General features: G+C 45.3%; 1 protein-coding gene across 1 annotated transcript in view; it reads right to left on the minus strand.

The window, feature by feature from the left end:
• Positions 1-24,388, minus strand: part of rs1a (retinoschisin 1a) — a 170,453-nt gene that overhangs the window by 17,907 nt on the left and 128,158 nt on the right. Inside the window, exon 2 of the mRNA XM_070892741.1 lies at positions 15,077-15,102. Within this exon, the coding sequence (XP_070748842.1) occupies positions 15,077-15,102 (26 nt within the window). The remainder of the gene's footprint in view (positions 1-15,076; positions 15,103-24,388) is intronic.

Genomic DNA, 24,388 nt, shown 5'->3' on the forward strand with positions numbered 1-24,388 from the left:
AGAGAGAGTCAGATCTCTGGAATAGTGAGAGAGAGAGAGTCAGATCTCTGGAATAGTGAGAGAGAGAGAGTCAGATCTCTGGAATAGTCAGAGAGAGAGAGAGTCAGATCTCTGGAATAGTCAGAGAGAGAGAGAGAGAGAGTCAGATCTCTGGAATAGTCAGAGAGAGAGAGTCAGATCTCTGGAATAGTCAGAGAGAAAGAGTCAGATCTCTGGAATAGTCAGAGAGAGAGAGAGAGTCAGATCTCTGGAATAGTCAGAGAGAGAGAGAGAGAGAGTCAGAACTCTGGAATAGTCAGAGAGAGAGAGTCAGATCTCTGGAATAGTCAGAAAGGGAGAGTCAGATCTCTAGAATAGTGAGAGAGAGAGAGAGAGTCAGATCTCTGGAATAGTCAGAGAGAGAGAGTTAGATCTCCGGAATAGTCAGAGAGAGAGAGAGTCAGATCTCTGGAATAGTCAGAGAGAGAGAGAGAGAGTTAGATCTCTGGAATAGTCAGAGAGAGAGAGAGAGAGTCAGATCTCTGGAATAGTCAGAGAGAGAAAAAGAGAGAGAGTCAGATCTTTGGAATAGTCACACAGAGAGATTCAGATCTCTGGAATAGTCAGAGAGAGAGAGAGTCAGATCTCTCGAATAGTCAGAGAGAGAGAGAGAGTTAGATCTCTGGAATAGTCAGAGAGAGAGAGAGTCAGATCTCTGGAATAGTCAGAAAGAGAGAGAGTCAGATCTCTGGAATAGTCAGAGAGAGAGTCAGATCTTTGGAATAGTCAGAGAGAGAGAGAGAGAGAGAGAGAGAGATTCAGATCTCTGGAATAGTCAGAGAGGGAGAGTCAGATCTCTGGAATAGTGAGAGAGAGAGAGAGAGTCAGATCTTTGGAATAGTCAGAGAGAGAGAGTCAGATCTCTGGAATAGTCAGAGAAGGAGAGTCGGATCTCTGGAATAGTCAGAGAGAGAGAGAAAGAGAGAGAGAGTCAGATCTCTGGAATAGTCAGAGAGAGAGAGTCAGATCTCTGGAATAGTCAGAGAAGGAGAGTCGGATCTCTGGAATAGTCAGAGAGAGAGAGAAAGAGAGAGAGAGTCAGATCTCTGGAATAGTCAGAGAGAGAGAGAGAGAGAGAGTCAGATCTCTGGAATAGTCAGAGAGAGAGAGAGTGAGAGAGAGTCAGATCTCTGGAATAGTCAGAGAGAGAGAGTGAGAGAGAGTCAGATCTCTGGAATAGTCAGAGAGAGAGAGAGAGTCAGATCTCTGGAATAGTCACAGAGAGAGAGAGAGTCAGATCTCTGGAATAGTCAGAGAGAGAGAGTCAGATCTCTGGAATAGTCAGAGAGAGAGAGAGAGTCAGATCTCTGGAATAGTCAGAAAGAGAGAGAGTCAGATCTCTGGAATAGTCAGAGAGAGAGAGAGAGAGAGAGATTCAGATCTCTGGAATAGTCAGAGAGAGAGAGAGTGAGAGAGAGTCAGATCTCTGGAATAGTCAGAGAGAGAGAGAGAGTCAGATCTCTGGAATAGTCAGAGAGAGAGAGAGTCAGATCTCTGGAATAGTCAGAGAGAGAGAGAGTCAGATCTCTGGAATAGTCAGAGAGAGAGAGTCAGATCTCTGGAACAGTCAGAGAGAGAGAGAGAGGGAGTCAGATCTCTGGAATAGTCAGAAAGAGAGAGAGTCAGATCTCTGGAATAGTCAGAGAGAGAGTCAGATCTTTGGAATAGTCAGAGAGAGAGAGAGAGAGATTCAGATCTCTGGAATCGTCAGAGAGAGAGAGTCAGATCTCTGGAATAGTCAAAGAGAGAGAGTCAGATCTCTGGAATAGTCAGAGAGAGAGAGAGTCAGATCTCTTGAATAGTCAGAGAGAGAGAGTCAGATCTCTGGAATAGTCAGAGAGAGAGTCAGATCTCTGGAATAGTCAGAGAGAGAGAGAGAGTTAGATCTCCGGAATAGTCAGAGAGAGAGAGAGTCAGATCTCTTGAATAGTCAGAGAGAGAGAGTCAGATCTCTGGAATAGTCAGAGAGAGAGTCAGATCTCTGGAATAGTCAGAGAGAGAGAGAGAGTTAGATCTCCGGAATAGTCAGAGAGAGAGAGAGTCAGATCTCTGGAATAGTGAGAGAGAGAGAGAGAGAGTCAGATCTCTGGAATTGTCAGAGAGAGAGAGTCAGATCTCTGGAATAGTCAGAGAGAGAGAGTCAGATCTCTGGAATAGTCAGAGAGAGAGAGTCAGATCTCTGGAATAGTGAGAGAGAGAGAGAGTCAGATCTCTGGAATAGTGAGAGAGAGAGAGTCAGATCTCTGGAATAGTGAGAGAGAGAGAGTCAGATCTCTGGAATAGTCAGAGAGAGAGAGAGTCAGATCTCTGGAATAGTCAGAGAGAGAGAGAGAGAGAGAGTCAGATCTCTGGAATAGTCAGAGAGAGAGAGTCAGATCTCTGGAATAGTCAGAGAGAAAGAGTCAGATCTCTGGAATAGTCAGAGAGAGAGAGAGAGTCAGATCTCTGGAATAGTCAGAGAGAGAGAGAGAGAGAGAGTCAGAACTCTGGAATAGTCAGAGAGAGAGAGTCAGATCTCTGGAATAGTCAGAAAGGGAGAGTCAGATCTCTGGAATAGTGAGAGAGAGAGAGAGAGTCAGATCTCTGGAATAGTCAGAGAGAGAGAGTCAGATCTCTGGAATAGTCAGAGAAGGAGAGTCGGATCTCTGGAATAGTCAGAGAGAGAGAGAAAGAGAGAGAGAGTCAGATCTCTGGAATAGTCAGAGAGAGAGAGAGAGAGAGTCAGATCTCTGGAATAGTCAGAGAGAGAGAGAGTGAGAGAGAGTCAGATCTCTGGAATAGTCAGAGAGAGAGAGAGAGTCAGATCTCTGGAATAGTCAGAGAGAGAGAGAGAGTCAGATCTCTGGAATAGTCACACAGAGAGAGAGAGTCAGATCTCTGGAATAGTCAGAGAGAGAGAGTCAGATCTCTGGAATAGTCAGAGAGAGAGAGAGTCAGATCTCTGGAACAGTCAGAGAGAGAGAGAGTCAGATCTCTGGAACAGTCAGAGAGAGAGAGTCAGATCTCTGGAATAGTCAGAGAGAGAGAGAGAGTCAGATCTCTGGAACAGTCAGAGAGATAGAGAGTCAGATCTCTGGAATAGTCAGAGAGAGAGAGAGAGGGAGTCAGATCTCTGGAATAGTCAGAAAGAGAGAGAGTCAGATCTCTGGAATAGTCAGAGAGAGAGAGAGAGAGAGAGATTCAGATCTCTGGAATAGTCAGAGAGAGAGAGAGTGAGAGAGAGTCAGATCTCTGGAATAGTCAGAGAGAGAGAGAGAGAGTCAGATCTCTGGAATAGTCAGAGAGAGAGAGAGTCAGATCTCTGGAATAGTCAGAGAGAGAGAGAGAGTCAGATCTCTGGAATAGTCAGAGAGAGAGAGTCAGATCTCTGGAACAGTCAGAGAGAGAGAGAGAGGGAGTCAGATCTCTGGAATAGTCAGAAAGAGAGAGAGTCAGATCTCTGGAATAGTCAGAGAGAGAGTCAGATCTTTGGAATAGTCAGAGAGAGAGAGAGAGAGAGAGAGAGATTCAGATCTCTGGAATAGTCAGAGAGAGAGAGTCAGATCTCTGGAATAGTCAAAGAGAGAGAGTCAGATCTCTGGAATAGTCAGAGAGAGAGAGAGTCAGATCTCTTGAATAGTCAGAGAGAGAGAGTCAGATCTCTGGAATAGTCAGAGAGAGAGTCAGATCTCTGGAATAGTCAGAGAGAGAGAGTTAGATCTCCGGAATAGTCAGAGAGAGAGAGAGTCAGATCTCTGGAATAGTCAGAGAGAGAGAGAGAGAGAGTTAGATCTCTGGAATAGTCAGAGAGAGAGAGAGAGAGTCAGATCTCTGGAATAGTCAGAGAGAGAAAAAGAGAGAGAGTCAGATCTTTGGAATAGTCACACAGAGAGATTCAGATCTCTGGAATAGTCAGAGAGAGAGAGAGTCAGATCTCTCGAATAGTCAGAGAGAGAGAGAGTTAGATCTCTGGAATAGTCAGAGAGAGAGAGAGTCAGATCTCTGGAATAGTCAGAAAGAGAGAGAGTCAGATCTCTGGAATAGTCAGAGAGAGAGTCAGATCTTTGGAATAGTCAGAGAGAGAGAGAGAGAGAGAGAGAGATTCAGATCTCTGGAATAGTCAGAGAGGGAGAGTCAGATCTCTGGAATAGTGAGAGAGAGAGAGAGAGTCAGATCTCTGGAATAGTCAGAGAGAGAGAGTCAGATCTCTGGAATAGTCAGAGAAGGAGAGTCAGATCTCTGGAATAGTCAGAGAAGGAGAGTCGGATCTCTGGAATAGTCAGAGAGAGAGAGAAAGAGAGAGAGAGTCAGATCTCTGGAATAGTCAGAGAGAGAGAGAGAGAGAGAGTCAGATCTCTGGAATAGTCAGAGAGAGAGAGAGTGAGAGAGAGTCAGATCTCTGGAATAGTCAGAGAGAGAGAGAGAGTCAGATCTCTGGAATAGTCACAGAGAGAGAGAGAGTCAGATCTCTGGAATAGTCAGAGAGAGAGAGTCAGATCTCTGGAATAGTCAGAGAGAGAGAGAGTCAGATCTCTGGAACAGTCAGAGAGAGAGAGTCAGATCTCTGGAATAGTCAGAGAGAGAGAGAGAGTCAGATCTCTGGAACAGTCAGAGAGATAGAGAGTCAGATCTCTGGAATAGTCAGAGAGAGAGAGAGAGAGAGGGAGTCAGATCTCTGGAATAGTCAGAAAGAGAGAGAGTCAGATCTCTGGAATAGTCAGAGAGAGAGAGAGAGAGAGAGATTCAGATCTCTGGAATAGTCAGAGAGAGAGAGAGTGAGAGAGAGTCAGATCTCTGGAATAGTCAGAGAGAGAGAGAGAGTCAGATCTCTGGAATAGTCAGAGAGAGAGAGAGTCAGATCTCTGGAATAGTCAGAGAGAGAGAGAGTCAGATCTCTGGAATAGTCAGAGAGAGAGAGTCAGATCTCTGGAACAGTCAGAGAGAGAGAGAGAGGGAGTCAGATCTCTGGAATAGTCAGAAAGAGAGAGAGTCAGATCTCTGGAATAGTCAGAGAGAGAGTCAGATCTTTGGAATAGTCAGAGAGAGAGAGAGAGAGATTCAGATCTCTGGAATCGTCAGAGAGAGAGAGTCAGATCTCTGGAATAGTCAAAGAGAGAGAGTCAGATCTCTGGAATAGTCAGAGAGAGAGAGAGTCAGATCTCTTGAATAGTCAGAGAGAGAGAGTCAGATCTCTGGAATAGTCAGAGAGAGAGTCAGATCTCTGGAATAGTCAGAGAGAGAGAGAGAGTTAGATCTCCGGAATAGTCAGAGAGAGAGAGAGTCAGATCTCTGGAATAGTCAGAGAGAGAGAGAGAGAGTTAGATCTCTGGAATAGTCAGAGAGAGAGAGAGAGAGTCAGATCTCTGGAATAGTCAGAGAGAGAAAAAGAGAGAGAGTCAGATCTTTGGAATAGTCACACAGAGAGATTCAGATCTCTGGAATAGTCAGAGAGAGAGAGAGTCAGATCTCTCGAATAGTCAGAGAGAGAGAGAGAGTTAGATCTCTGGAATAGTCAGAGAGAGAGAGAGTCAGATCTCTGGAATAGTCAGAGAAAGAGAGATTCAGATCTCTGGAATAGTCAGAGAGAGAGAGTCAGATCTCTGGAATAGTGAGAGAGAGAGAGAGAGAGTCAGATCTCTGGAATCGTCAGAGAGAGAGAGTCAGATCTCTGGAATAGTCAGAGAGAGAGAGTCAGATCTCTGGAATAGTCAGAGAGAGAGAGTCAGATCTCTGGAATAGTCAGAGAGAGAGAGAGTCAGATCTCTGGAATAGTGAGAGAGAGAGAGTCAGATCTCTGGAATAGTGAGAGAGAGAGAATCAGATCTCTGGAATAGTCAGAGAGAGAGAGAGTCAGATCTCTGGAATAGTCAGAGAGAGAGAGAGAGAGAGTCAGATCTCTGGAATAGTCAGAGAGAGAGAGTCAGATCTCTGGAATAGTCAGAGAGAAAGAGTCAGATCTCTGGAATATTCAGAGAGAGAGAGAGTCAGATCTCTGGAATAGTCAGAGAGAGAGTGTCAGATCTCTGGAATAGTCAGAGAGAGAGAGAGTCAGATCTCTGGAATAGTGAGAGAGAGAGAGAGAGAGAGAGAGTCAGATCTCTGGAATAGTCAGAGAGAGAGAGAGAGAGAGAGTCAGATCTCTGGAATAGTCTGAGAGAGAGAGTCAGATCTCTGGAATAGTCAGAGAAGGAGAGTCGGATCTCTGGAATAGTCAGAGAAGGAGAGTCGGATCTTTGGAATAGTCAGAGAGAGAGAGTTGGATCTCTGGAATAGTAAGAGAGAGAGAGTCGGATCTCTGGAATAGTCAGAGAGGGAGAGAGTCAGATCTCTGGAATAGTCAGAGAGAGAGAGAGTTAGGTCTCTGGAATAGTCAGAGAGGGAGTCAGATCTCTGGAATAGTCAGAGAGAGAGAGATTCAGATCTCTGGAATAGTCAGAGAGAGAGAGAGAGAGAGTCAGATCTCTGGAATAGTCAGAGAGAGAGAGAGAGAGAGAGTCAGATCTCTGGAATAGTCAGAGAGAGAGAGAGTGAGAGAGAGTCAGATCTCTGGAATAGTCAGAGAGAGAGAGTCAGATCTCTGGAATAATCAGAGAGAGAGAGAGAGTCAGATCTCTGGAATAGTCAGAGAGAGAGAGAGAGAGAGTCAGATCTCTGGAATAGTCAGAGAGAGAGAGAGAGAGAGTTAGATCTCTGGAATAGTCAGAGAGAGAGAGAGATTCAGATCTCTGGAATAGCCAGAGAGAGAGAGTCAGATCTCTGGAAGAATCATAGAGAGAGAGTCACATCTCTGGATTAGTCAGGAAGAGAGAGAGTCACATCTCTGGAATAGTCAGAGAGAGAAAGAGAGAGAGAGTCAGATCTTTGGAATAGTCAGAGAGAGAGAGATTCAGAGAGAGAGAGAGTCAGATCTCTCGAATAGTCAGAGAGAGAGAGAGAGAGAGAGAGAGAGAGTTAGATCTCTGGAATAGTCAGAGAGAGAGAGATTCAGATCTCTGGAATAGTCAGAGAGAGAGAGTCAGATCTCTGGAATAGTCAGAGAGAGATAGTCAGATCTCTGGAATAGTCAGAGAGAGAGAGAGAGTCAGGTCTCTGGAATAGTCAGAGAGAATGAGTCAGATCTCTGGAATAGTCAGAGAAAGAGAGTCAGATCTCTGGAATAGTCAGAGAGAGAGAGAGAGAGTCAGATCTCTAGAATAGTCAGAGAGAGAGAGTCAGATCTCTGGAATAGTCAGAGAGAGAGAGAGAGAGAGAGAGTCAGATCTCTGGAATAGTCAGAGAGAGAGAGAGAGTCAGATATCTGGAATAGTCAGCGAGAGAGTTAGATCTCTGGAATAGTCACAGAGAGAGAGAGAGAGTCAGGTCTCTGGAATAGTCAGAGAGAGAGAGAGTCAGATCTCTGGAATAGTCAGAGAGAGATAGTCAGATCTCTGGAATAGTCAGAGAGAGAGAGAGAGAGAGAGAGAGAGTCAGGTCTCTGGAATAGTCAGAGGAGAGAGAGAGAGAGTCAGGTCTCTGGAATAGTCAGAGAGAGCTAGTCAGATCTCTGGAATAGTCAGAGAGAGAGAGAGAGTCAGGTCTCTGGAATAGTCAGAGAGAGAGAGAGAGAGAGTCAGATCTCTGGAATAGTCAGAGAGAGAGAGAGAGAGTGTCAGATCTCTGGAATAGTGAGAGAGAGAGAGTCAGATCTCTGGAATAGTGAGAGAGAGAGAGTCAGATCTTTGGAATAGTCAGAGAGAGAGAGAGAGAGAGTCAGATCTCTGGAATTGTCAGAGAGAGAGAGTCAGATCTCTGGAATAGTCAGAGAGAAAGAGTCAGATCTCTGGAATAGTCAGAGAAAGAGAGAGAGAGAGAGAGAGTCGGATCTCTGGAATAGTCAGAGAGAGAGAGAGAGTCATATCTCTGGAATAGTCAGAGAGAGAGAGTCAGATCTCTGGAATAGTCAGAGAGAGAGAGTCAGATCTCTGGAATAGTCAGAGAGAGAGAGTCAGATCTCTGGAATAGTGAGAGAGAGAGAGAGTCAGATCTCTGGAATAGTGAGAGAGAGAGAGAGTCAGATCTCTGGAATAGTCAGAGAGTCAGTCAGAGAGAGAGAGAGAGAGTCAGATCTCTGGAATAGTCAGAGAGAGAGATTCAGATCTCTGGAATAGTGAGAGAGAGAGAGAGTCAGATCTCTGGAATAGTGAGAGAGAGAGAGTCAGATCTCTGGAATAGTCAGAGAGAGAGAGTCAGATCTCTGGAATAGTCAGAGAGAGAGAGAGAGAGTGTCAGATCTCTGGAATAGTGAGAGAGAGAGAGTCAGATCTCTGGAATAGTGAGAGAGAGAGAGTCAGATCTTTGGAATAGTCAGAGAGAGAGAGAGAGAGAGTCAGATCTCTGGAATTGTCAGAGAGAGAGAGTCAGATCTCTGGAATAGTCAGAGAGAAAGAGTCAGATCTCTGGAATAGTCAGAGAAAGAGAGAGAGAGAGAGAGAGTCGGATCTCTGGAATAGTCAGAGAGAGAGAGAGTCATATCTCTGGAATAGTCAGAGAGAGAGAGTCAGATCTCTGGAATAGTCAGAGAGAGAGAGTCAGATCTCTGGAATAGTCAGAGAGAGAGAGTCAGATCTCTGGAATAGTGAGAGAGAGAGAGAGTCAGATCTCTGGAATAGTGAGAGAGAGAGAGAGTCAGATCTCTGGAATAGTCAGAGAGTCAGTCAGAGAGAGAGAGAGAGAGAGTCAGATCTCTGGAATAGTCAGAGAGAGAGATTCAGATCTCTGGAATAGTGAGAGAGAGAGTCAGATCTCTGGAATAGTGAGAGAGAGAGAGTCAGATCTCTGGAATAGTCAGAGAGAGAGAGTCAGATCTCTGGAATAGTCAGAGAGAGAGAGAGAGAGTCAGATCTCTGGAATAGTCAGAGAGAGAGAGTCAGATCTCTGGAATAGTCAGAGAGAGAGAGTCAGATCTCTGGAATAGTGAGAGAGAGAGAGAGTCAGATCTCTGGAATAGTCAGAGAAGGAGAGTCGGATCTCTGGAATAGTCAGAGAGAGAGAGAGTGAGAGAGAGTCAGATCTCTGGAATAGTCAGAGAGAGAGAGAGAGTCAGATCTCTGGAATAGTCAGAGAGAGAGAGTCAGATCTCTGGAATAGTCAGAGAGAGAGAGTCAGATCTCTGGAATAGTCAGAGAGAGAGAGTCAGATCTCTGGAATAGTCAGAGAGAGAGAGAGAGTCAGATCTCTGGAATAGTCAGAGAGAGAGAGAGAGTCAGATCTCTGGAATAGTCAGAGAGAGAGAGAGAGAGAGAGAGAGAGAGTCAGATCTCTGGAATAGTCAGAGAGAGAGAGAGAGGGAGTCAGATCTCTGGAATAGTCAGAGAGAGAGTCAGATCTTTGGAATAGTCAGAGAGAGAGAGAGAGAGAGCGAGTCAGATCTCTTGAATAGTCAGAGAGAGAGAGTCAGATCTCTGGAATAGTCAGAGAGAGAGTCAGATCTCTGGAATAGTCAGAGAGAGAGAGAGAGTTAGATCTCCGGAATAGTCAGAGAGAGAGAGAGTCAGATCTCTGGAATAGTCAGAGAGAGAGAGTCAGATCTCTGGAATAGTCAGAGAGAGAGAGTCAGATCTCTGGAATAGTGAGAGAGAGAGAGAGTCAGATCTCTGGAATAGTGAGAGAGAGAGAGTCAGATCTCTGGGATAGTGAGAGAGAGAGAGTCAGATCTCTGGAATAGTCAGAGAGAAAGAGAGTCAGATCTCTGGAATAGTCAGAGAGAGAGAGAGAGAGAGAGTCAGATCTCTGGAATAGTCAGAGAGAGAGAGTCAGATCTCTGGAATAGTCAGAGAGAAAGAGTCAGATCTCTGGAATAGTCAGAGAGAGAGAGAGTCAGATCTCTGGAATAGTCAGAGAGAGAGAGAGTCAGATCTCTGGAATAGTCAGAGAGAGAGAGTCAGATCTCTGGAATAGTCAGAGAGAGAGAGAGTCAGATCTCTGGAATAGTCTGAGAGAGAGAGTCAGATCTCTGGAATAGTCAGAGAAGGAGAGTCGGATCTCTGGAATAGTCAGAGAGAGAGAGTTGGATCTCTGGAATAGTAAGAGAGAGAGAGTCGGATCTCTGGAATAGTCAGAGAGAGAGAGAGAGAGAGTCAGATCTCTGGAATAGTCAGAGAGAGAGAGAGTGAGAGAGAGTCAGATCTCTGGAATAGTCAGAGAGAGAGAGTCAGATCTCTGGAATAGTCAGAGAGAGAGAGAGAGAGAGAGTCAGATCTCTGGAATAGTCAGAGAGAGAGTCAGATCTTTGGAATAGTCAGAGAGAGAGAGAGAGAGAGAGATTCAGATCTCTGGAATAGTCAGAGAGAGAGAGTCAGATCTCTGGAATAGTCAAAGAGAGAGAGTCAGATCTCTGGAATAGTCAGAGAGAGAGAGAGAGAGTCAGATCTCTGGAATAGTCAAAGAGAGAGAGTCAGATCTCTGGAATAGTCAGAGAGAGAGAGAGTCAGATCTCTTGAATAGTCAGAGAGAGAGAGTCAGATCTCTGGAATAGTCAGAGAGAGAGAGAGAGAGATTCAGATCTCTGGAATAGCCAGAGAGAGAGAATCAGATCTCTGGAATAGTCAGAGAGAGAAAGAGAGAGAGAGTCAGATCTTTGGAATAGTCAGAGAGAGAGAGTTAGATCTCTGGAATAGTCAGAGAGAGAGAGAGAGATTCAGATCTCTGGAAGAATCAGAGAGAGAGAGTCAGATCTCTGGAATAGTCAGGAAGAGAGAGAGTCACATCTCTGGAATAGTCAGAGAGAGAAAGAGAGAGAGAGTCAGATCTTTGGAATAGTCAGAGAGAGAGAGTTAGATCTCTGGAATAGTCAGAGAGAGAGAGAGATTCAGATCTCTGGAATCGTCAGAGAGAGAGAGAGTCAGATCTCTGGAATAGTCAGAGAGAGAGAGAGAGAGAGTCAGGTCTCTGGAATAGTCAGAGAGAGTGAGTCAGATCCCTGGAATAGTCAGAGAGAGATAGTCAGATCTCTGGAATAGTCAGAGAGAGAGAGAGAGTCAGGTCTCTGGAATAGTCATAGAGAATGAGTCAGATCTCTGGAATAGTCAGAGAGAGAGAGTCAGATCTCTGGAATAGTCAGAGAGAGAGAGAGAGTCAGGTCTCTGGAATAGTCAGAGAGAATGAGTCAGATCTCTGGAATAGTCAGAGAGAGAGAGTCAGATCTCTGGAATAGTCAGAGAGAGAGAGAGTCAGATCTCTAGAATAGTCAGAGAGAGAGAGTCAGATCTCTGGAATAGTCAGAGAGAGAGAGAGAGAGAGAGAGTCAGATCTCTGGAATAGTCAGAGAGAGAGAGAGTCAGATCTCTGGAATAGTCAGAGAGAGAGAGAGAGAGAGTCAGATCTCTGGAATAGTCAGAGAGAGAGTCAGATCTTTGGAATAGTCAGAGAGAGAGAGAGTCAGATCTCTGGAATAGTCAAAGAGAGAGTTAGATCTCTGGAATAGTCAGAGAGAGAGAGATTCAGATCTCTGGAATAGTCAGAAAGAGAGATTCAGATCTCTGGAATAGTCAGAGAGAGAGAGACAGATCTCTGGAATAGTCACAGAGAGGGAGAGAGAGAGTCAGGTCTCTGGAATAGTCAGAGAGAGAGAGAGTCAGATCTCTGGAATAGTCAGAGAGAGATAGTCAGATCTCTGGAATAGTCAGAGAGAGAGAGAGTCAGGTCTCTGGAATAGTCAGAGGAGAGAGAGAGAGAGTCAGGTCTCTGGAATAGTCAGAGAGAGAGAGAGAGAGAGTCAGATCTCTGGAATAGTCAGACAGAGAGAGAGAGAGAGAGTGTCAGATCTCTGGAATAGTGAGAGAGAGAGAGTCAGATCTCTGGAATAGTGAGAGAGAGAGAGTCAGATCTTTGGAATAGTCAGAGAGAGAGAGAGAGAGAGTCAGATCTCTGGAATAGTCAGAGAGAGAGAGTCAGATCTCTGGAATAGTCAGAGAGAGAGAGAGTCAGATCTCTGGAATAGTCAGAGAGAAAGAGTCAGATCTCTGGAATAGTCAGAGAGAGAGAGAGTCAGATCTCTGGAATAGTCAGAGAGAGAGAGAGTCAGATCTCTGGAATAGTCAGAGAGAGAGAGTCAGATCTCTGGAATAGTCAGAGAGAGAGAGAGTCAGATCTCTGGAATAGTCAGAGAGAGAGAGTCAGATCTCTGGAATAGTCAGAGAGAGAGAGAGAGTCAGATCTCTGGAATAGTCAGAGAGAGAGAGTCAGATCTCTGGAATAGTCAGAGAGTCAGTCAGAGGGATTGAGTCAGTGAAATATCCAGTGGAAGTAGAGGTTCCATGTCTCCTTTGGCAGGTTGGCAGTTTATCTTAGAAGTCATTTGCTGCTTGGATGTCGGCGGCCTGTGCTCTCCCCATCGTCCCACACCTATCCCCAGCCGAGTGGCCTCCCACACCGGCCGGTCCGCTGACTTCCCGGGCCAAGTTTTGATAGGAAGGTAGGACTTAGTTTTATTTTTTATTTCTTCTTGAATGTTTTTATGCTTCTTGTGCTTTGTTTAGTGCTTTGCAAGGTCCTCTCTGCTTCCCTTCCCGCCCCTATCTCTGGCTGAATGGTCTCAGATGTACCTAACTGCGCTGATTTCTTAACTTTCCGCAAGGGTTTTCTGTGCGGCCACAAGTGGTCACATACTGGCCTAAGTTAGTTTGGAGCAACTATTAGCTGTCCAAAGTGGCCTAAATGGCCAAAACGGGCATCGGTAATTGGTAACGCCCCCTTTTGAAAAATAAACTAAACTAAAAAAAATCCTAACTCACTTACACTGGTGCAAATTGAATGTGCAAAATGGGGATTTTTAAGATACTCCAGAAAAATCAAGTTGCTCCAAAAAAAACAGAGCAACTCCTGGCCAATTTTGAGCCCAATATGAGGTGATCTTATTGAAACTTATAAGATAATGAGGGGGCTCGACAAGGTGGATGCAGAGAGGCTATTCCCACTCCTAAGAGAAACTAAAACTAGGGGGCATAGTCTCAGAATAAGGGGCCACCCATTTAAAACTGAGCTGAGGAGGGATTTCTTCTCTGAGGGTTGCAAATCAGTGGAATTTTCTGTCCTGGAGAGCTGTGGAGGCTGGGTCATTGAATATTATTAAGGCGGAGATAGACAGATTTTTGAGCGATAAGGGAATAAAGGGTTATGGTGAGTGGGCAGGGAGGTGGAGCTGAGTCCATGATCAGATCAGCCATGATCTTATTTGGGTGGATAAAGGGGAACCAGTGGATGTGGTGTATTTGGATTTCCAGAAGGCATTTGACAAGGTGCCACATAAAAGGTTATGGCACAAGATAAAAGTTCACGGGGTTGGGGGTATACATGGATAGAGGATTGGCTAACAAACAGAGAGTCGGGATAAATAGTTCATTCTCTGCCAGTAACTAGTGGGGTGCCACAGGAATCAGTGCTGGGACCCCAACTATTTACAATCTATATTAACGACTTGGAAGAAGGGACTGAGTGTAATGTAGCCAAGTTTGCTGATGATACAAAGATGGGAGGAAAAGCAATGTGTGAGGATACAAAGAATCTGCAAAAGGACATAGACAGGCTAAGTGAGTGGGCAAATATTTGGCAGATGGAATATAATGTTGAAAAGTGTGAGGTCGTGCACTTTGGCAGAAAAAATCAAAGAACAAGTTAGTATTTAAATGGAGAAAGATTGCAAAGTGCCACAGTACAGCGGGACTTGTGCATGAAACACAAAAGGATAGTATGCAGGTATAGCAAATGATCAGGAAGGCCAAGGGTATCTTGGCCTTTATTGCAAAGGGGATGGAGTATAAAAGCAGGGATGTCTTGCTACAGCTATATAAGGTATTGGTGAGGCCACACCTGGAATACTGCGTGCAGTTTTGGTTTCCATATTTACGAAAGGATATACTTGCTTTGGAGGCAGTTCAGAGAAGATTCACTAGGTTGATTCCGGGGATGAGGGAGTTGACTTATGAGAAAAGGTAGAGTAGGTTGTGCCTCTACCCATTGGAATTCAGAAGAATGAGAGGTGATCTTATCGAAACATATAAGATTATGAGGGGGCTTGACAAGGTGGATGCAGAGAGAATGTTTCCACTGATGGGGGAGACTAGAACTAGAGGGCATGATCTTAAAATAAGGGACCGCCCATTTAAAACAAAGATGAGGAAAAATTTCTTCTCTGAGAGGGTTGTAAATCTGTGGAATTCACTGCCTCAGAGAGCTGTGGAAACTGGGATATTGAATAAATTGAAGACAGAAATAGATAGTTTCTTAAACGATAAGGGGTTATGGGGGGCGGGCGGGGAAGTGGAGCTGAGTCCATGATCAGATCAGCCTTGATTGTATTAAATGGTGGAGCAGGCTCGAGTGGCCAAAGGGCCAACTCCTGCTCCTATTTCTTATAAGACAAAATGTAGAGTATAGAGGGAGAGGTGGGGGGGGGGGGGGGGGCGGCGGTGGGGGGAATAAAAAGAAAAAGAAATAGCGCCTTTCACGATCAACGGACCTCTCAAAGCGCTTTACAGCCAATTAAGTACTTTTAGAGTGTAGTCACTGGTATAATGTAGGAAATGCGGCAGCCAATTTGCGCACAAATATCAATGTGATAACGACCAGATAATCTGTTTCTATTATGTTGATTGAGGGATAAATATTGGCCATGATACCGGTGATAACTCCCCTGTTGTTGATATACCCTTTTAAAATGTTTCTCTTTATCCCACAACCCATACAGTGCATGGATGTTTTACTTTATCTATATGAACTTAATGGTGGTATGGGGATATAATGGTTGATTACAGTTACTTACTATTGTTATCAGTTATCAATTGGTCCAGAATTTGAAGTGTCTTTTAATTTATATTAAATTGTAGTTTATTTACACCATTTTAAATGATTATCTAATTGGTCTATCTATCCTTAGGACGTAATGAGCAAAGGTTAAACAATATTATCTTAGTATAGCCTTTATCCAAATCTAATATCTACACAAACAAAGGTCAGATTGAAAACATTTGAACAGCTAGAACAATACTTTAACAGTATCGGCCACTACACTGAGCTTCCATACCTCGGTAGCAGATAGAGATGTAAAATCTTTTCCAAATGGATTATAAGAAGAATTTGAAAAAGATAGAGAGAAAGAAGACAAGTTATTTTCTCAAACACCACAAACACAATTTTATTTCATATTTTATAAATGATACAAATAAATCAGACATTTAACTGCTCTATTAATACTATTGTACAAGTGTCTATCCCACTAATGGGAACTTGTACATATCTTCAACACAGAATCCTGGAATTATACAATCACTGAGGTATTAACACACATCTTTAAAGAAACTCAAAGAAGGTCATGAGACGTTCTCATTTACGTGACAAAAATATACTAGAGAAAAATTATTTAGTAGTTTTGATTTTTTTGACAATTTTGATGCTCCTTATCCCACCAAAAAATGCTTAACATACCTTCAAATAAGAACAGAATAGAAAACAGGATGTTTTCTCCCTTCATCTTTTCAAGATTATGCACTCAGCAACTTGAGTAACTGCTGTAGATACCAGAGGATTATCTTAATTCTCCACGTCAGCGTATTTTGTAAGAATCTTAACCCTTATCGCTTCTTAACTGCTTGTCATCTTATTTTCTTTTTATTTGTTCATTATTTTTATGAAACACACACAAAGCTGTTTTGTGGCGAACAAAATATTTAGATTGGAGTGTAAAAGAAGAAATAACTTGCATTTATACAGCGCCTTTCACACCCCAAGGACGTCCCAGAGCGTTTTACAGTCAATGAAGTATTTTTGAAGCGTAGACACTGTTGAACTATGAAAATGCAGCAGTGAATTTGCGCACAGCAAGCTACCACAATCAGCAATGAGATAATGCCCATATAATCATTTGTTAGTGTTGGTTGAGAGATAAATATTGGCCAGGTCACTGGCAGAACTCTCCTGCTGCTCTTCAAGGTACTGCCATGGGATCTTTTGTGTCCACCTGAGAGGGAAGATGGGACCTCGGTTTAACGTCTGATCTGAAAGACGGCACTTCTGACAGTGCAGCACTCCCTCAGAACTATACTCAAGTCTCAGCCTGGATTATGTGCTCAAGTCCCTGTTGGGCCTCGAACCTGCTGAGCCAAGACTGAACCCTTGTATCATGGTACAATGCATTTGTACTCTAATAAGCTATGCCATGAACTGTTAGGACATTCACCCGGTGAAACTCTATATGACACATTTTTGATTGCATAGTTACCTTCAGGGTACCCCAAGATTCCATTCTTAATCCCTCCTTTTCATTGTTTACATATTGTCTTTTGGAGACATTATTTGTAGGCATAGTTCTACCTCTCCACTGCCACCTCAACTCTATAAGCACTGCTGTATTGTCAGAATGCTTCTCTCAAATCAAGGTGTGAATGAGACATTTTCTTCTACTAAACTGTGGGAAGGCCAAACCCATTATATCCAGAACCTACCCTGACTCATCCTGCCTGCTTTCTCAGGCTGATCAAATGCTGCATAATCTTAGTGTCTTGCTTGACCAGGATCTTAGCTTCAAATCCCACATTGTATCCACCACCAAGACTGCTTACGTCCACATCCGCAACATTCACCATCCATGCGTTTAACTCAGCCCCACTGCTGCTGACACCCTTATCTATGTTTTTGTCATCTCCAATCTTAAGTTCCATCCCACACAATCTCCACTCATCTAAAACTCCGTTGCCTGTATTCTGTCCCACACTAAGTCTTGCTCACTGACTTCATTGACTTTATGTCTCATAGAACTAATTTATAGCACAAAAGGATTCCATTTGATCCATGGCCGGAATTTCCTGGGGTCCATATAGACACAATTGGATGCGTGTCAGGTACAAAATTTGAAAAAAGTCGGAGTGGATTGAGTACCCATCATCGTCCTGCCCCCACATGCCTTTCCCTCGGGCGCATTTGCCAGTGTGGCAGCGACCTAATTGAAATCATTATCAGCTTGTTGTCAGACGCAAGAGCCTTTTTCCCCCTACCTTTCAAATTTCCCTGCACGGCCACAGGATTCACGCAGCTCGGGAACCACGTTTGTTTATCTGAGGCAGGAGTTGAGTGGATCAAATGTAATATAAAAGCTCCAACCTCACCGCTGATCACTTTCCTCAGACAGAAGCTGTTGCTGACTACGTTGCCAGCATAGATTTAATTTTCTGCAGGCTGCAAGTGTTTCCAGCAAAGTCTCCATCCACTGTCACCTCATTGGAAGAACCTCTCTCACCATTGACAAATTGGTTCTGTCATCTCTACTTGACCTGCCATCTATTCCATTAGCATGGGTGCCATTTATACTGCCTCACCTTGGTCCTCAGAATCGGACTACGATGAGCCCCAACACCCGCAGCACCACCACCAACCTTCTCCGTAACCACCTGATGCTGCACAGAACAGAAAGCATCTGCACCCAAGCACACTGCTGCCTGGGAGGCCAGGGATGGCCTCACCATGTCCAGATTTACCTAACTTTACACAGTACACCCATATGGCTGCCACAGAAACACCATAAAGGATCCCTACAATAGCCAAGCCATTCCTTTCACACTGACCACCATTGCTGTTATATCTCACCATTCAGTGCAATTCACTAAGCCACTTCCAAAGGTGTACACAAATGTGTCCAAGACGGGAAAGTGGTGAACATAAAGATTTTAATGGTTAATAATACATTAACGGAAACATTAACTAAAACACCGAAGTGGTTACCCTTGTAAATGTACTTGTGTGTCATCTTTCTCTTCTGCATGCTTCTATGAGGTTCTACCCCTGCAGCTTCAGCACAAGTTGAGGCAGCCTCCTCACTTCCCTGCTGCGACTGCCTAGACACTCTGTTATGTATGAAGAAAGAGTCGGACTGAATTCTGTGAGCTCAAAGTAAGGTGTGACCTTAGTCTTTTATTGCAGGTTCCAGAGTGCCTCTCCAACCTGCGAAGCCTCCTTAAATACCTGTGCTCCCAAGGGATTATGGGATCCCTTGGGACTCCAGGGGATGAGCCATCTGGTGGCTGTATAGAGTGTATACAAGTTTACATATATAACAACACCCCCCCCCCCCCCCCACAAAAGTCAACAGTGTAACTATTTACAAGGTGAGTCGATCTGGGGCCCTTTTTGCCCTGGTTGATCGTCTCGGGCTAAATGCTGATATTGGTGAATTGTCTGCTGTAGGCTGCTGTGCAGCTGGCCTTGCTGGGCTGCCTGGTGTGGTGAGTTCTGCTGGGCTGCTGTGCATGATGGGTTCTGCTTCGTGGCCAACCGTGGTGTCGGTTGCCACTGCTGTGTATGTAGGGGGGTCAAAGAAGGTAGGGTCCAAAGTGGATTGCCAAGGATAGTCCGTGAATCTGAGTTTGATTTGGTCCAAGTGTTTCCGATGAATGAGTTTGACCCGAAACACCCTGCTCCCCTCTTTGGCCACAACAGTGTCAGGAAGCCACTTGGGACCTTGTCCATAATTCAATGCAAATACAGGATCATTGATTTCAATCTCGCATGACACATTTGCACTATCATGATATTGACTTTGTTGAAGCTGCCTGCTCTCTACCTGTTCATGTAGATCAGGGTGACCTAACGAGAGCCTTGTCTTAAGTGCTCTTTTCATGAGCAGTTCAGCAGGTAGAATCGCAGTGAGCGAGTGGGGTCTCGTGCGGTAGCTAAGCAGGACTCAGGATAGGCAAGTCTGCAATGAGCCTTCCGTAACCCTCTTCAAGCCCTGCTTGATGGCTTGCACTGCTCTCTCTTCCTGACCATTGGATGCTGGTTTAAACGGGGCAGATGTAACATGTTTGATCCCGTTGCGGGTCATGAATTCTTTGAACTCAGCACTGGTAAAACATGGCCCGTTGTCGCTCACCAGGACATTGGGCAGGCCGTGCGTGGCAAACATGGCCTGCAGGCTTTCAGTGGTAGCAGCGGACATGCTTGCCGACATTATCTCACATTCAATCCATTTGGAGTACACATCTACAACCTCAAGGAACATTTTGCCCAAGAACGGGCCTGCATAGTCGACATGGACCCTAGACCATGATTTGGAGGGCCAAGACCATAAACTTAGTGGTGCCTCCCTGGGTACATTGCTCAGCTGCGAGCATGAATTACAACTGTGGCATACAGGACTCTAAGTCCGTATCGATACCGGGCCACCACACGTGGGATCTGGCTATCGCTTTCATCATTACAATGCCTGGGTGGGTACTGTGGAGATCACTGATGAAGGTGTCTCTGCGCTTCTTGGGAACCACTAGCCGATTACCCCACAGAAGGCAGTCTGCCTGTATAGACATTTCACCTTTGCGCCGCTGGAACGGCTTTATCTCTTCCTGCATTTCCCCCGGGACACTGGACCAGCGCCTGTGAAGCACACAGTTTTTAAACTTGGGACAATAAGGGATCCTGGCTCATCCAGGTTTTAATCTGTTGGGCTGTGATGGGTGATTGCTCACTCTCAAATGCTTCCATAATCATGACTAAATCTGCGGCCTGTGCCATTTCCACCCCCGTGGTAGGCAGTGGTAGCCTACTAAGAGCATCGGCACAGTTTTCTGTGCCTGGCCTGTGGCGGATGGTGTAGTTGTATGCAGACAACGTGGGCGTCCATCTCTGGCTGCGGGCCGATGCTTTAGTATTTATCCCCTTACTCTCGGAAAACGAGGATCTAAGTGGCTTATGGTCAGTTTCCAATTCAAATTTTAGTCCAAACAGATATTGATGCATTTTCTTTACCCCATAGACACACGCTAACGCTTCTTTCTCAATCATGCTGTAGGCTCTCTCAGCCTTAGACAGACTCCTGGATGCATAAGCAACCGGTTGTAGTTTACCGAAATCATTAGCTTGTTGCAATACACACCCAATGCCATATGACGACGCATCACATGCTGGTACCAAACACTTACATGGATCATACAACACAAGCAATTTGTTTGAGCATAACACTTTTCTAGCTTTTAAAAAGGCATTTTCTTGGCTTTTGCCCCATACCCATTTGTCCCCTTTATGCAGTAAGGCGTGCAGTGGATCTAACAGTGTGCTGAGACCCGGTAAGAAATTACCAAAGTAGTTCAGGAGTCCAAGAAACGACCGCAGCTCCATCACGTTCTTAGGCCTCGGTGCATTCTCGATTGCCTCAGTCTTCGAATCGGTGGGCCTGATGCCGTCCACCGCGATTCTTCTCCACAGGAACTCAACTTCAGGCGCCAGGAAACACACCGAGCGTTTTAAACTGAGCCCCACGCGGTTGAGTCGACTAAGAACCTCCTCCAGGTTCTGCACATGCTCGACTGTGTCCCGACCTGTAACCAAGATGTCGTCCTGGAAGACCACCGTGCGCGGGACCGACTTCAGTAAGCTTTCGATGTTTCTCTGGAATATCGCCGCCGCTGATCAAATTCCAAACGGGCATCTATTATAAATAAAGAGACCTTTGTGCGTGCTGATGCAGGTGAGACCCTTCAATGATTCCTTCAGCTCCTGCATCATGTAGACCGAGGTCAAGTCCAGCTTCATGAACGTCTTTCCTCCGCCAGCGTTGCAAAGGGGCCGTTGGCCTTTGGTAGTGGGTACTGGTCCTGCAGGGAGAAATGATTGATAGTTACTTTGTAATCGCCACAGATTCTGACGGTGCCATCTCCCTTGAGGACTGGGACGATTGGGCTGGCCCACTCGTTGAATTCGATCGGTGAAATGATGCCCTCTCGTTGCAGCCGGTCTAGCTCGATCTCCACCCTCTCTCTCATCATGTACAGTACTGCTCTTGCCTTGTGATGGATGAGTCACGCCCTCGGAATTAGGTGGATCTGCACTTTTGCTCCTTGGAATTTCCCGATGCCTGGTTCGAACAGCGAAGGGAACTTGTTTAAGACCTGGGCACACGAAGTTTAATCAGCGGGCAATAGCGCTCGGACATTGTCCCAGTTCCAGCATATCTTTCCCAGCCAGCTCCTGCCAAGCAGTGTGGGACCATCGCCCGGTACCACCCAGCATGGTAGCTTGTGCACTGCTCCATCGTAGGAGACCTTTACAATACCACTGCCAATTACAGGAATCAGTTCCTTAATATAAGTTCTTCGTTTCATTCGAATTGGAGTTAAGACTGGCCTTGAGGCCTTGCTGCACCATAATTTTTCGAAAGTCTTTTTGCTCATGATAGACTGGCTCGCAGCCGTGTCCAGCACCATTGACACCGGGAGTCCATTTAGTTCAACATTCAGCACTATCGGGGGACACTTTGTGGTAAATGCGTGCACCCCATGTACCTCTGCCTCCTCCGTCTGAGGCTCTGGTTCATCATGATCCATCGTGGATCTGTCCTCTTCTGCAACATGGTGGTTTGCAGGATTAATAGGAATTGCAGCTCGCCTGCACATACGTTGGAGGTGTCCCATTGTTCCACCGCCCTTGCAAATGTACCCTTTGAAGCGGCATGAATGGAAATGGCCTTGCATTCATCACCCTTGATGATGGACTCTGAGACATCTGCGGACGTGCAGCTGCAGGCATGTGTGACCTGCTCTGTACGTTGCGATTTGAAAACAGCATCACTTTGTTCACAGTACTTGTAGCAGCACTCGTGTGCTGAGAGATCTGCTTAGTATTGTCACTGGTGGCAATGAACACCTGGGCTATTGCTATGGCCTTACTCAGGGTTGGGGTCTCTACAGTCAAAAGTTTGCGAAGTATCGTTTCGTGGCCAATGCTAAGTATGAAAAAGTCTCTGAGCGTGTGCTCTAAATGTCTTTCAAATTCGTAATGTCCTGCAAGGCGTCTTAGCTCAGCGACATAACTCTCCACTTCCTGGCCTTCAGACCTTTTGTAGGTGTAGAACCGGTACCTCGCCATCAGAACGCTTTCCTTCGGGTTCAAATGCTCCTGGACCAGTGTGCACAAATCATCGTATGATTTTGCTGGAGCAAGCAGATTTTTCATGAGGCCATACGTTGGTGCCCCACAGACCCTACAGGTGAGGAGAATCGCCCTTCGTTTGGCAGTGTTCACTTCTCCATCCAGCTCGTTGGCTATGAAGTATTAGTCGAATTGCTCCACAAAGGTTTCCCAATCATCTTCCTCTGAGAATTTCTCCAGGATGCCCACTGTTCTCTGCATCGTTGGGTTCGCTATCTGTATCTCGCCGCCAGTTGTTATGTTTGAAGAAAGAGTCAGACTGAATTCTGTGAGCTCAAAGTAAAGTGTGACCGTAGTCTTTTATTGCAGATCTCCAGAGTGCCTCTCCAACCTGTGAGGCCTCCTTAAATACCTGTGCTTCCAAGGGATTATGGGATCCCTTGGGACTCCAGTGGATGAGCCCTCTGGTGGCTGTACAGAGTATATACAAGTTTACATATATAACACGCTTGGCAGATGTCCTCTGGGTTTTTGAGCCTGTGATGGCCTCACCAAAGTCTGCTCCTCCTGCAACTGTTGTAAGGTTACTAATCTTCAGAAAGGCACAGACTATGAACTAAAAATTGATTGGTACAAGCTTTGGAATTAAACTGCACAATTAAGGAAATCCTGTAGTCAGGAACCAAAACTAACTTCATGCATAACAGCAATGGAGTTTTTACATAACGCCCTGAACTTGATTGACCAGGGTGGGGAAAACAGCCACTGGAGACATCGAGTCTGTAATAAGAGCAGACAACATAGGACCCCCACAAAGTGCAAATTTGTGGATAACAGCATTCGGCATTAGGAAATAATCAAATTTTGTTCCAGCGGGAAACTTATTCAAAACCTGGATATAAATATATGGACACAGACACACAAGCAAGTTAAGCAGAAGCAGGAGGAAGAGACAGTAACAGCAAGCAGAGAACACAGGAAAAAACACAAAAGCAGGAGGAAGAGACAGAAGGACACGAAAGGACCAGGCACTGCAGAGAATGGACAGAAGGAGAACTAACGGGTCACGGAACCAATGACCACAAACCTACAATAGCTAAAGCCAGGAATGGTGATTGTATGTCTAAAGTCAAATTTCTCTTAGCAGACTAGTCCTGTAGTTTTTAGTCAGTTTATGTTGCGTAATAAAACGAACACTGGGTTAAGCCTAAAATTTTGTACCACGTGTTGTCCTTTCCCATGATAAGTTCCGAGGTCTAAGAATCAAAATAGAATGAACAAAACAAACGCCCTACAGAATTGGTGACAATGGCAGGACCTCGGCATTGGAATAGAATCGTGGACACAAAACCAGGGCAAGAATCCCGAGGGAGACTTGGTTAAGTCTAAGGTTGGCTAAGGTAGTCGAAAAATTATCTTCTCAGGTGCAGCTCGGGCAGATAGCAGAGGAAGGAAACAGTCTTGGGTAGGCTGGAGTAATCCCGGGCTGACTAGGGCAGCCACAGAGAAAAGAAGTCGCAGGTAGTCTGCGCAGGGGTCTCAGGGAGATCATAGTAATCTCACGGACAGCCAGGGCAGCCAGATGAAGGAAACAGTCTCGGATAGGCTGGAGTAATCCCATTTGACTGGAGTAGTCATGGAGAGAAGCCAAAAGGTAGTCGCGGGTAGTCTGCAAACAGGGATCTCTGGGTGATATCAAGGGTGATCTCAAAGGCGACAGGGTCCAGGAGAGAAACAGTCTCTGACAGACTGGAATAGTCTCGCGTCAAATAGGGTAGCCAAAGAGAAGCCTGAGCAACAGGAACCGCAGGTCACTGTGAGGTGGTCTTAGGGGAGACCAAGGTAGTCGGGGAGAATTTCTCAGCCAGAGGCACTGGAAATGGACTCACCGCAGCAAAACTCGGTAGAACCCACGGTTAAGAGCAATCGTAGAAAGTCCATGGAGGCTAAGGTACCTGCATATATATGCAACAAATTGAACATTTCAGAGCCATGGGCACAGGAAATGCTGCACTCTGGGGATCCACAGGAAAAAGCGGCAGAGTGGACAGTCAGTAGCAACCACAAAGGGTCAAAAGAGAAGGCGGTTTTGGCTCATGTGCCTGCAAAAGCAGGTACAACTGTTAAGAGAACAGTAGAAAAGCTGGAGGAAGAGAATAAAAGGTTAAAAGACGAGGTAGCCAGTTCCGAGAAAAAAAGGCAGGACCAGGGTAGGAAGGAAGAAATGGCACGGAATCATTTGGAGTATTTACAGTGCCAGGTACATTGAACAAAGTGAAAGGCACTTAGAAAAACCAAAGAGGCAGAGGAACAGCTCACGAGAATCAAGATAGCCTATCAGGTAGCACAGATACAGGGTTACGAGAGAACAGATCACGGACCTTGTAAGGAAAAGATCCGCAAATGAATGGCAAAGTTAGACCGGGCCAAAGGGATGGTTTGTCTTATGGCACCCGGAACAGGCGAGGAAGGTGGGATCCAGAGG

This window comes from Pristiophorus japonicus, chromosome 11, assembly GCF_044704955.1.
Source record: "Pristiophorus japonicus isolate sPriJap1 chromosome 11, sPriJap1.hap1, whole genome shotgun sequence".
Classification (NCBI taxonomy): Eukaryota; Metazoa; Chordata; class Chondrichthyes; family Pristiophoridae; genus Pristiophorus; species Pristiophorus japonicus.